Source organism: Pistacia vera, unplaced genomic scaffold (assembly GCF_008641045.1).
Source record: "Pistacia vera cultivar Batoury unplaced genomic scaffold, PisVer_v2 Contig109, whole genome shotgun sequence".
NCBI lineage: Eukaryota > Viridiplantae > Streptophyta > Magnoliopsida > Sapindales > Anacardiaceae > Pistacia > Pistacia vera.
Window position 1 is genome coordinate 166,208 of NW_022195126.1, and position 13,175 is coordinate 179,382.

A 13,175-nucleotide genomic window follows, 5' to 3' on the forward strand; every position below is an offset into this window, starting at 1 on the left:
TCTTCTCAAAAGGTAGATTCAGACAAAACCAAATCTCCAAGTCATCAAGATGAGGATGGCTATTTTGTCATGTTCCAAAACTAGATGGATTATGAGTTCAATAAAAGACAATAACTCAGCACTGAATGACTCAGCACTGCCTTTTTTCCAATTTTCAAAAGTTGCAGCTTGATATTCAAGACTTTTGGCAATGACAAAATTTTATCCAGCCAACTTTATCACTTGTCAGAAGCAAAAAGCAACATTGTCAAAATTTTCTCTACAAGAATTGAAGACATCCATAAGACTTATCTTTTTCCAAAGTATACAATTGTTAAGCTCCCCTGACAACAAACAAGATTTTTCAAGAGTCCATTAATGAGCATTATCCTTTGTCTACCATTTTTAGAGTAGGTCCCCAATAATTCAAGACACATATCCAAGACAGCTCATCAATTATCAACAACTTTATCTTTTAGTCTACATTGTAATAATGTAACGGATTCAAATTCTAAAGTTCTTCTAGATTAAAACCTTCTAGATTTCTATAACCCTTAAATTAATCAAGAAATAAACAGTGCACGGATGAACAGCAATCTACAGCAACTGCTACAGTGCATGAATAGTAACAGTGAACAGTGTTTTTGAACAATAATTTGCTATAGTGACTACGTTTTATGGCTGTTTTTTTGTGCAGTTTTTAATTTCTAATCACTACTTCTATTGACTCTACTTGGCTCTGATACCATATATAGTAGGATCTTTAAAAAACAAAGTACTTGAAAGAAAACAATGTAAGTGAATGAATTAAAAGCAAAGTAAATGCATTTGTAACGCCCCACTTGAGGTATGTAGCTAATGTTCCTTATTTTGCTCTTATTTGAGTCGGTTTATTATTAGTATTGTTTGGTTGGCCCTTAGTTGAATGGAGATATTGGTTTGGTTAAGTGTTTGCCCTGGAAATTATGAAGAATTGGCAAAATTTTAGGGTTACAGGCTTCACTGAGGCGAAGAAGAAGCTTCGCCGGCAAAGACGTGTTGTGGCCCGCGGTGACTTGCTGGAGTGTTTCGTCGCGGCGATGGGTCGGCTAAAAAATTTATGGAAGTTTAGATATTTTCTTCCCTAAGGGCAATTTGACCATTCTACCCCTAATTAGTGGGAAAAGTGGGGAGTAAAATGTAAGGAAATTTCATGAAAAATATGTTGGTATGGGGGTGTGATTGTGATGAATTAAAGGATATAGATGGAATTCCCAAGGAAGAGTAAGGGCAATATGGGAATGCTTGCCCATAAGTTGAGTTAAAAGGATTTAAGTCATTGCAAACCTTTCATTCTTCTTCTCCACCGCCATTCTCCTTTCCTACTTCCTCTCAACTCCTCTTTCATTAGTTCAAGGATTTTTAGAGGNATAAAAAGTGATTAAAGATGGGGTTACATAAGAGTTAAGTGAATTTAAAATAGCACTTCAATAACAGCACCGATCTAATGGTTTATAAAGAGGCAATGTTAGCCTAATAAATTTAGTCGATGGCCAAAGTTTTCCAGTTTAGTTCAGATTAATTCATACCATGATAAGACTGAATATAATGCAAAACTTTAATTTCTGGGTCAATCCCTCACAAAAGATGATAGAGACTCAATTTGTCACCAAAATATGCACATAAGTTTACAGTATTGACTCCAACTCTTTAATTTCTGGGTCCAATGTTTCTGCTTCTTCCTCTTCATCTGCCTGTCTATAAGCATCAGCTATAGCTTTTCCTTTATTTAACACTTCAGAAGGGACAGTTTGGAGGAGGCTGTAAAGAGAGAGAACATCAAAAACTGATGTTTGTCTAGACAAGTATAGGTAATCAATAGCTAAGAGAGAAAACCGAAGAAAGAATGATACAAATTTTTTGTTTGTTTTGAGAGCTAGCTAGCGAATTCTGTATTTAGAATCACACTTTTAATGAAGGTTCTAATAAAGAGCAAACAAAGCATCACCTGTCCAGTGCATTAAGAGCAGTTCCAATCTTCGCTTTCATTGATTTCACAGAAGTTTCTCCATCATTTCTGGATGCACGCAGAAACAAAGAATCCAGATCTTCCAAGGCCCTTCAAGAGTAGATAACTGGATCAGAAAATGGTTTAATTATTGCTATTGCTGCAGAACTTTTAACAGAATGAACTCAGTGCGAGCCATACTGTACACAAAGCATCCAAGCTTTCATGAAAAACAGCAAAATTTCAAGTAAAGTAGTTAAATGGTAAATAATTGCTTGTACAGATTGTTAAAATATTAACATGCTAACTCGGTTGACTTTATAGATCCTCAAACAAACCTTCACTTGGAGCATTGAGTCACATCATAATAATGAGAGCTACCTCATCAGACAATTATAAGTGCATTGACTGTAATTAAGAACACCGGATTACAAAGCAAAATCATGAGTTGCAGGGAGAAGATAAACTTATGATACCTGAGGCATTGATCAACATCATTGAAAGCAGATTTACCATTTCCAGCATCTGAAGCATACTGTGCTACCTGAAGTTCGAAGAAAATTTCCAAACCTCAGGAAGTCATGTACACAAAAACTGCCATAAAGCAAATCAAAATGAGAATATAGAGTGATGCTTTTGATAATTTTTTCCAACATAGGCTCTAAGATGAAACAATCTTTAATATAACAATATACGATTTTGTTGTGGATGAAAATTTATGAAAAGCATGCACAAATGATAGGTACTAAAAATGGTGGTCACACTATACTGAGTCAGTATTTTTTGATTCCTTAAAGGGATGGTCTAAAGCAGCATGGGCCTAACACCATACTGAGTTAGAAAGTGTTTTACTTAAATTTTCAGGATTATTGCCCTCCAAGAAAGAAAACTTTATTTTTTTCACAAAATATCCAACTCATAAATTTCACATTGCAAATTCTTGGGCATTACTTCTAGGAATTTCAATTATTTCCTTAAATTATTATTAATACTAAGGAAACACATATTTGCATGCACTCTCATTTTACATAGCAGTTGGTGTTCATCTTTCCTTCTGAACAGGTGTGGATTCTCATTAGATTGAATAACATAAGATGGAACAAGTTATAATGGCATTCTGAATCCAGAACATTTCTTCACTTCAAAGACCGTCTCAATACCTAAACATATTGCAATTTCAATCTCACCACAATTCTACCGATCATAACTCAACTGTAAATTTTGTATCAGCCCATATTCATTGCAATATNACAAATGATAGGTACTAAAAATGGTGGTCACACTATACTGAGTCAGTATTTTTTGATTCCTTAAAGGGATGGTCTTAAGCAGCATGGGCCTAACACTATACTGAGTTAGAAAGTGTTTTACTAAAATTTTCAGGATTATAGCCCTCCAAGAAAGAAAACTTTATTTTTTTCACAAAATATCCAACTCATAAATTTCACATTGCAAATTCTTGGGCATTACTTCTAGGAATTTCAATTATTTCCTTAAATTATTATTAATACTAAGGAAACACATATTTGCATGCACTCTCATTTTACATAGCAGTTGGTGTTCATCTTTCCTTCTGAACAGGTGTGGATTCTCATTAGATTGAATAACATAAGATGGAACAATTTATAATGGCATTCTGAATCCAGAACATTTCTTCACTTCAAAGACCGTCTCAATACCTAAACATATTGCAATTTCAATCTCACCACAATTCTACCGATCATAACTCAACTGTAAATTTTGTATCAGCCCATATTCATTGCAACATTGGTCCTCATCCGTAATATATAACAGAGTTTATCTCACAGCACCTCAATTTAGGATTCTTACCATTCTTGCTATCTCACTGTAGTGGCTGTATTCTAGTTAAATAGCAAATCAAATAAGTCACATATTTGGTTGAAACCATATCAGATCTACTGAACATATATAATATTAATGATAATAATCATAATAAAGCTTCTTCAATGTCAACATGAGTGAACAGGGATCCACTTTATTTCATCGTCAGGCTCACTTTAAATAGAATTTAGCTCCTTCAGATTCAAACTCTCCCCAAAGGTTTCCACAGTACAGCTTCCCAGAAGTGTCCGGTCAATTCAGTTCCCCAAACCGAAAGCAGAAAGTTAATGCAGAAGTTTCCATACAGTAGCAATTCTCAACCCTCCTTTCTCTTCTGTTTTTATGAACCAAAATTGTAGACTTTTCATTATTAGAGCATTTCTAGAAATGCCTTTGACTAATTAAGAGACTGCACTAAGAAGTCCTAACTTCTTTCCATTAAGCATGTGGTCAACAAGGTTGTAGATACTAAATATAAACCAAGAGTTGATTAACTAGCTTGAGTCAAGGACAAAAAATGTTTCAAGAATTATGTAGATAAAAGTATAGCAGGAGAAGATTGAAAGCCAAAAAGGCAAAAAAGGCAAATTTGAAGAATATTCAAACAATAGAAGAAAGCTTCAACTTACTGCACGGATATTTACACGCAAAGATCCAGCTGGTCCAGAACGTAGTTGTGACCGGCAGCTAGCATATTCTGGCTTATCAACCTCCAGTGTTTTCTCTATAGAAGTCAAAAGATGAGTATAAGGTATAAGTATCACACACCCAATATATTTTGTGTGTGTGAGTATAATTATTTTCCAAAGCCTAATTGAGGCCACATTTCTCATGTCTCATGTAAAGATAAGTGTATATGTAAAGCAACAACAAGAACTTAGGCCACGATAATAATCAAGAAATATTATATTGAACATCATAGGGAAATACATTTTAATACATCATTCACAGAAAACAGGAAACAAATATCTGAAATCAAGTTACCCCTGAATCAAAAAAGCCACTAATAACACTAACTTTCAGAACTCAGGGATAAGTTAGTAATATTTTTTTTTTCAGAAATTAAGATTTCAGCTTGATCAACATAAGATAAGAAAAACATTATTTATATAATAGCCATTGCAAGGAAAGCAAGAAGAAATGCTTATCAAAATATTCATTTTGCTGAGTAGCTTACAGCACATTACAATAAAGAATCATTCCTTCTTAGATAAATAGATGATTGATGTGTCATAGATACAAAAGACGTTGACAATTGTAGACAACACATGCCACAAAGTTAAATAGCAGCATAAAATTATAGATAATAGAGAACATGCAATATTTAACTGTAAGACCTAATAATTTCAGAATAAAAGAAATATTGAATTAACAAGAAAATCTACTACCTAAGTCCTTAATCTGCAATTGTGTTAGTATAAGAGGGGGTACATAAACCTCTAATGGGTCCAGCTTTTTCCTGTGAAATATGTATAGAACCAAAAATTAGTTGTGATTTGTAATCCTTTCAAAACACAAAAAGATAAATGAACAACAAGCCTGCGATCAGGTCCAGAAAATCCCAACAGACATCCAAATGTTGAGGAAGTTTCAACAAACACTAAATTAAATAAGCAAGAAAAGAAGAAAATCCCAAATTCCCTCATTTCACCACTTTGATCGTGCAGAAATAACCGGTGAGAAGTTTAAAATGATATGCAGAACGTATGGAGAGAAATCGTACATAGTAAGCCTCCATTTTGTTCAATGCACATCATGGCACCAACATTTGGAGTCTAGGACCCGTAAGTAGTAAGACAAAGGTAATAGCCAATATATAAAGTTCTCAAAACGAGCCTGGAACGTGTGGTCTCCACTATTAAGTTATCAGCATCCGGAAATTTAAACATATGAGTTTCCCTATTTTACGACCATAACTCAACCAAGAAGAATCAACTGAAAATTAGAACATGCCAAGTCATTACTTTTTCACATATTTATCCAACAAGCTGCCCCCAATAGCATCTGCAACCAAAACACCAATAGTCAGATTCATGGCCAATATATGATTCCGTCTCTTTTCTACAAAATATAAAACAAGAAAAAACACAATAAGTAATCTACACCATTTCAACAAATAAATTTTCGGAGAAACAGTAAGTAAAAATACTTTTGGAACTGTCTTTTGACACTGTTATACCTTATAAGTGCTTATAAATAGTAGAAAGCTTTTTTTTTTTTTTGTCCACTTTTGAGATTTAAAAAAGTGATTTTTGTAGAATAATCTGATGGGGTACTTTTCTAAATAAACAAAATTTGAAGCGCTTCCAGCAAATACATTTGGTTAGTTTTTTTTTTTTTTTTTTAGAAGCGTATTAGGTGTTTTTCCAAAAAGCAGTTTTAAGTGAATCAATAGAAAACTATTTTACTCAAAAGCACTTTTTACGAGAATAATCTCAAACATACAAAATTACTCACAAGTCACAACAACATACTCCTTCAATAAACTAATCCTAAATTCCCAATTCAGTTAATCATTTTATACAAATCCCATAATCCATTACCATCTTAACTGTCAAAACTTAGATAATTAAGCTTTGTTTGGATAATGAAATTAAAGCACACCAAAAAACTGAAAAAGGTATTCCACAACATGATGACATGACTTTGGTCTCAAGTTATATCCAAACACAACTTTACGTCGACTCTAAGATAACAAATTTCTGCTCAATTTGTCTTCCCATGTGCAACTCATCCTTTTTTGAATTGGCTTTAAAATTTATTATAAAAAAAAAAAAACCATTAATAATAGTTATAAATCCATTAAACATTAAATTAAGAAAAATGGAAGTAGGCGTACCATTAGGGAGAAAGAGCAACTGTGAAAGGGCGAGAGAGAAGGAGACCAATCGGCGGCTCTCCCGCCATTCAGGAGGCGATTTCAATGCGCACCTCACTGGTGGTCTGTTCGTTTTTGCGGCGGCATAGTTTTGGGAGAGAGAGCGAGGCAAGGATGAGAAAGAGAAACCAAAAGGAGTAGTGCTAGAGTGCGCTGGAGTGCGTAGTGTTGCCATTCCGACAGAACATGAGATTGAGACTCACCACGCCGAGGAGAAAACAGTGTATTGCTCTTCTCTTATCCGTTTGTTTCTCTTCCTGTCTTAGACCGCCACGTCATCTTGTATTAAAATGAAATATTAATTAAATTCGTGAAAACGAAAATCAGTAGAATGGATTGTTGGTAGTTTTGGATTCCGCCACGTCATCTTGTATGAATTAGAATAAACAATCATTTTAGGGCTCTAAATATAATATGAATGGTGGTTAGGGTAAAATCGTAATTGAGAAGACAGCAGGCACATGAGCTGGGTTGAACCCGAGACCCGGTTGGTGGCAGTGTCGGCGATTAATATTCAAATAAATACATGAACAATAATTATAATAGTAAAGCAACCAAAATGAAATAGACATTGCACTCGACTCACTTTGCTCGTCCTCTGTTACATCTCTGATTCTCTCTCATACCTCTCTCTCTTCAAAATTTTCTGACATTCTTACTAACACCACCGAAAATGGTAAAAGTTTTGTGGCTTCTTTTAGCCCCATTTCTCTTCGTTTCAGCTACTGCCAACATTCAATGTAAGTCCTCTTCCTTTCTCTTATACTTGGTGAATAATTTAGTACATTATGGGTTTGAATAATGGTTATCAGTTATTACACGTGCTTGATCTGCTTCACAACTCTGTGAATCTTTATTTTTTTTCTTACTTTTTTATGTGTTTATCTTCGTTAATTAAATGATGTAGTTATTTGCTTCTCTTGAGATCATTAATGCTCTGTTAATTTCATCAATGCTTATGCCATGCTTAGATTTGGGCAGATCTCTTACTTAAAAGACTAACTGACAAGTCTTTAACTCTTTTTTCTTTAATCCTTTTTACTTATTTCTCTACTGCTGTTTGGTTTTTCTTTTTCTTTTCTCTTTTTGGGTTTTTTAAAGATTTAGGTGAGGCAGTTAAAAATTTGATCTTTTGTAATGTTCAGAAAACCAGAGAAGGTCAAAGAACATTAAAGTCAACCATTTTTTAACAATGTTGATTGGCTGAGCTTTGGAAACTAAAACCAAAATGACCTTAACTTATGCTGATGTTTCTTTCCCGTGCATACTTTATTTCTAATGCTAGTATGATCTATTGATGTCGACATGCTGGTTACTAACTAATCTTTCTGAGGCACAGTATAGAGTGGTTATGATGAATAAGGTAAGGATGGGGTTTCAAAATCCAACATCGTTGTAAAGACTCACTTCCCATTAGTAAAACTGTAGTAGGTCTTTTGGTTTGAAAAGCCTAAGAACAAAACCGTAAGGGTTGTGTATCTAAAATGATTAATATCTTGCTTAAGGAAATTCATATTGTTACAAATGTTTTTACAGTGTGCTCGAGTGTAATGGACCCTTCGATTATGCGATGTCTATTAGGCTAGTATATGAGTCTTTGTTTGCTTTAACAAAGTAAATCCTCATGAGGATGCCAAGTTCATCAGACTAGTTTATAAGCATTATTTGTGTCAAATAAGTAGACGTGTTTTGGGTAAAAAAAATGTTTGTGTGAAGTCCCAAAGCAAGTCCGGTGAGCATGAATGACTCTTGTGTGAACTTGTTCGGGTTCATATTATTACCCTGTGGGTACCTATGCTTAAAGAAGGAAGCACATTATGTGAAAGGGAGCACAATTTGTGCAAAATATAAGCAGCATAGATGACTAAAGAGAGAGTTGAAGAAAGAAGAGATATTATGCTATATCGTTCATCCTTTATGCCTGGGACAGTTGTCATATTTACTCTCGAAGTTCTGTATCCTAAAGCATCTTTCTGAAGAGCTCAGTGTGACGGTGTGGGTATTACACACATTTACTTCGCATAACGACAGGATAGTGTTTTAGTTTCCATGTTTGAGTTAGGAATTTTGCTTGACAGAGTGAATCTTTTCAATCTGATTCAGTCTTTGGAAAGTGATTAACAAGGAAACTTAAAAATGCCATGGCCTATGTTCATGGATACTGAGAAAGGCTTTGTTTCTATTTTTGAATTATTCAGGGGTTTATTTCTGTCTATCTGCCTCTCACCATTTGATTTAGATTTAAGCCGTCCTTGTGCTTTTTGCAGTTCCTGTCCTTTGTGCAATTAATACATTTATCACTCTTTTCGTTTTTCCTACACAATTTATAGTTATGTAGCCAAGAGAACCAAGCCACATCTGCGAATGTGAGGACTTTAATGTAACACCTGAACAGTGATAGGGCATTGTAATGCTAACACCAATCTCCTATACTCTTTTACTCCTTATTTTGACAGATATATTAATTTTTGTTATTTAATTTTGACAATGGCATGTTGATAGGGCAATGGTACAGGATAATGGTTAAATTATTTGCCAATGATAAAAGTTTGATAGGCACATATGAACATGAGAGAAAAGAGTGAACAACAATGTCTATGATAGATCATACTTAGCATTTCTCCTAATGTGATATTTTGACTCAGAGGATTGATGCGACCTCATAAAGGGGAAAAGTAATTTTGGAGACTAGTGAGTTGCTAGCATCAAAACTTTTACTCATTCACCAATCACCATGCGATGAAGAGTAGTTGTTCACCACTCTTCCATCGGTCTAGGTTGTCACAAATAACTATTTCAATCAATTTGGGTTAATTTAAGAAAAAGAGTTGAAGCCATTATTGAACTGAAACCAGAATGAAGCCCTCACTAACATAGTGATGTCAAAGTTTACTGAAAGAAGTTGGCTTTGGAGAAGTCTCCCTGGATATTTCTAAAGTTCTTTTGATGGAGGAGCTCAAGAGCAGAAGAAGAGTAAGATAAAGAATATAGAAATAGAGAGAAAAAAGGAGAATAGAATCAAGGAGAATAAGTAGGAAAAGGAGAAGTCCAGAAGAGTTAGAAGAGCTAAGAGAGAAATATATAGCCTGTACGGAGAGAACTAATACTCATATTAAATAATCAATTGAAGTCGGTAAGCTTATGAAATGGAATCCTAATCCTATGCTATGCTTCCTAGATCACATTTGCTCAGCGCTTTTTCGGCCTTTGGACATTTATCTCATGATTTAGGAACTGTCACTGGGAATCTATGAAACATCTGAAACATTTAAGTACTCCAGAGATTTTATGAGTTACAGAAATCAAATTATGTCGTAAACTATGCATCATTTTCTTAGTGTACTGAAAACTGTAAAGCATTTCTCTTCTTTTTCTATTCTAACTTCTTTAAGTTTTATATCTTTGATGTATTTCTATGATTTTTTCAATAATGATTAGATGGCACTTAACTGGTAACCCGTAATTCTGGGATAGCAGTATGAACTTAGATATTTCAGACCTAAAGAATGACAATTATAGTTGTCTGTCATGATGGCACGATTCTATTTCTTCTTCCAAATCCATGATTTAATTGTGTCATTATGCCGAGCACATCTTTATTGTGACATTTCAAATGACTACAGCAAAAGTAACCGACAACCCTGCTGATGAGTTGGTGGCTGTGCTCAACAAAAATAGAACTGCACACAAGGAGTCATCCCTCTATGATAATCCAGGCCTGGCGTGCATTGCTTTGCAGTATATAAAAGCATATGAAGGCGACTGTAGTGCTGTAGGAGGGACAGATGCCAAGAAACCTCCTGATTCTTCATTTGCAGACACTTTTGCCCCCAACTGTGGTGTTCTTGCGTCATCCCTCTCTCAAATTACTGGTCGTTTTCTAGGTTGCCACTCATCTTATGTCGATGCTTCTAAAGCTTTTTCGGATATCCTGATGGAAAACAGCAAAAGCTTAGATATTCTATACAGTAAGAATCACACCGAAGTTGGGGCTGCTGTGACTGGTACCGATGGTGGGTCTCCCTATTTCTGGTGTGTCTTGTTTAGCAATGGCAAACATAATGCAAGCTTTCTTTTTGAGGATGGTGTGGCTAAAATATCAAGGCCTGGATGTTTTAGCGGCGCTAACGATGAATGCAGTGGTGTCGATGATTTGCATCAACCCCATCGTCTATGGCCATATGCCATTACAGCTTTGATTGCAGTGGCTTATGGGTTTGGTTTATGATCTTGTTTAGAAGAATCCCACTTGTTTTTTTAGGCCTCTTTAATGTTGTTGTATTTGGCCTCTGTAATTTGTTCTATTTATCAATTCCATTGTATGCAAATTCATGTCATTCATTTGTTCTAGTAAAATTCTTAATGTATAATTGTATGTTATAGAAAGTATGTTTTGTGATTGTTAAGACTTATTTTGGGCTCATGAGGAGTTATAAAAATAAATAGTGAAAATGTTTAATATGGGAAATTGAAAAATGAGAAAGAAGCATACTTTGGGAGACCCATACTCAACTCACCTTTCAACTGTGGGAGAAGTGTTTTCTTTTCAAAATGTTCTCATATCAAAATGCCTTCACTTTTTTGTTTTCATCACGTATTTCTCGGCAAGAAGTCTCTCTTTTTCCCTTTCCCTATATTCCTTTCTATTGTCCTCCGTAGCTTTTTGACATTAACTTTATCTCTAAATCTATGAATTTAATGAAACGACTTGGAAATGAAGCCATCAAAAATTTAAATTAAAACAAAACTCATAACTCTACCTAACCTTACTTTTTAATTATTTTTAGGATTTTTTTTTTTTTTTTTTTTTAAAAAGTAAACCTTAATGTGTTTTACTTTTTTTTATTGAGCACTTGTTGGATTCTAAAATATGAGTCTAACCCCCGAGTGTTTGGCCTTTTGTTTAATGAATACCGATTGGTTTTAAAAATACCCTAACCAAAAATGCTCTATCTGTCGAACAATTGTATCGAAACACGTGAAGGCCGCCACGTTGGACGATTGAATACTGACATAAATGGACGGCCATCCAACGGTTTCGGACGGCCGTCCATACATCCTGGACGGTCGTTCATAGTGCAACGGACGACCGTCCATAAAAAGTTGTTTTGTTTAAAAAAAAAAAAAAAACAATGGACTGCCGTCCCCATTTTGTGAAATTTTTATTTTTTTAAAATTTAATGTACACATGAACGCCAGTCCATCTAGTGTGGACAGCCGTCTGCATTTCATGGACTGCCGTCCATATTTGTTGAAAAAAATATTTTGTTTAATTAATATTAATGAATGGCTTGTCTAATACGCTTCATTTGTAAGCGACAAATTTTTTTTCTTCTCTTCTCCTTCTCCTTCGTCTTCGTCATTTGTTTTTCTTGTGTTCTTCGTTTGTGCCATTTGTTTTTCTTCGCTTCTCCTTCGTCTGCGTGTTGTGATTCCTTGCTTCGACGCCGGTAGCTTCCTCAACAGCCAAGCACCATCAACAATACCTCTTTTTATAAAGATAACTGAGAAACAAAAATAAATATCAAATTTTTTAAAGCTCGGAATTTTTTGTTAAGGTAAAGAATTTTTGACTTATTTTATATATTCATTTAGTTTCATATTCTATTTTGGATTGAATATATGTTTGATAGATAATATTTGTTGGCGACTGTTGTGAACTAGATCCGTGAACGCGAAAACTAGTATTAGTTGTGCATGAAATAACGAAATATGGAAGAGTCTAGTTTGCCTCGTTTCAATGATGTTGAGGTAAATTGTGTTTGAAACTTTTTTAAATGTGTTGTATTGTATTGTTTATTATGATGTGTTGTATTAGCACATTCTAATTTTCTTTATTATAAAACCATTGAATCAGGAAAATTAATGTGATGAATTAGAAGATAAGGGATGTGCAGAGGAAGAAGTAGAGCCTCATATTGGAATGGTGTTTGATTCAGTTGATAGTTTGGTGAAGTATTACAGAAGGTATGGGAATAAAATGGGTTTTGAAGCAATGATACGTATGTCAAAGAAAGGAGATGATGGAGAGATGAGATACGTGACAGTGGCGTGTTCTTGTTCTGGAAGGAGAGGAGTAATGCAGAAATACCTTGAAAAAACAACCTGTTGCAAAAACAGATTATAAGAGTCGGATTAGTGCAGCTTTGAATGGTGAATACAAATGGGAAATTAAATCAGTTGTGCTTGAACATAACCATGATCTTACAAGTCTGACGAAAAGAAGATATTTCAAGATAAACCAAACGATACAGCCTTTTGTGAAAAGGAGGCTTGAAGTTAATGATCAGTTTGGGATTAAACCTTGTAAAAATTTTCAGTCATGTTTAGTTGAGGCAAGAGGTGTAGAGAATTTGACATTTCTACAAAAAGATTGTAGGAATTACATTGAAAAAGTTAGAAGGCTACGACTTGGAGTTGGAGATGTTTCGACAGTACTAGAGTATTTTATGAAAATGCAAAAGGAGAATTCAAATTTCTGGTACATGA

The 13,175-nt window shown here is 34.6% G+C and overlaps 2 protein-coding genes across 2 annotated transcripts; one reads left to right on the plus strand and one right to left on the minus strand.

The window, feature by feature from the left end:
- Positions 1 to 1,530: 1,530 nt before the first annotated feature.
- On the minus strand, positions 1,531 to 6,955 carry LOC116135705. Its single transcript, XM_031421421.1, has 7 exons — positions 6,648 to 6,955; positions 5,773 to 5,812; positions 5,197 to 5,267; positions 4,438 to 4,532; positions 2,443 to 2,510; positions 1,967 to 2,077; positions 1,531 to 1,779 (listed from the first exon to the last, which is right to left on the minus strand). The coding sequence occupies exons 1-7, from the start codon at positions 6,859 to 6,861 to the stop codon at positions 1,647 to 1,649; spliced, it is 732 nt and encodes a 243-aa protein (XP_031277281.1). The 5' UTR covers positions 6,862 to 6,955; the 3' UTR covers positions 1,531 to 1,646.
- A 268-nt stretch (positions 6,956 to 7,223) lies between these two features.
- On the plus strand, positions 7,224 to 10,984 carry LOC116135713. Its single transcript, XM_031421427.1, has 2 exons — positions 7,224 to 7,426; positions 10,310 to 10,984. Exons 1-2 carry the CDS (start codon positions 7,360 to 7,362, stop codon positions 10,912 to 10,914), a joined length of 672 nt encoding a protein of 223 aa, XP_031277287.1. The 5' UTR covers positions 7,224 to 7,359; the 3' UTR covers positions 10,915 to 10,984.
- The last annotated feature ends 2,191 nt before the right edge of the window (positions 10,985 to 13,175 follow it).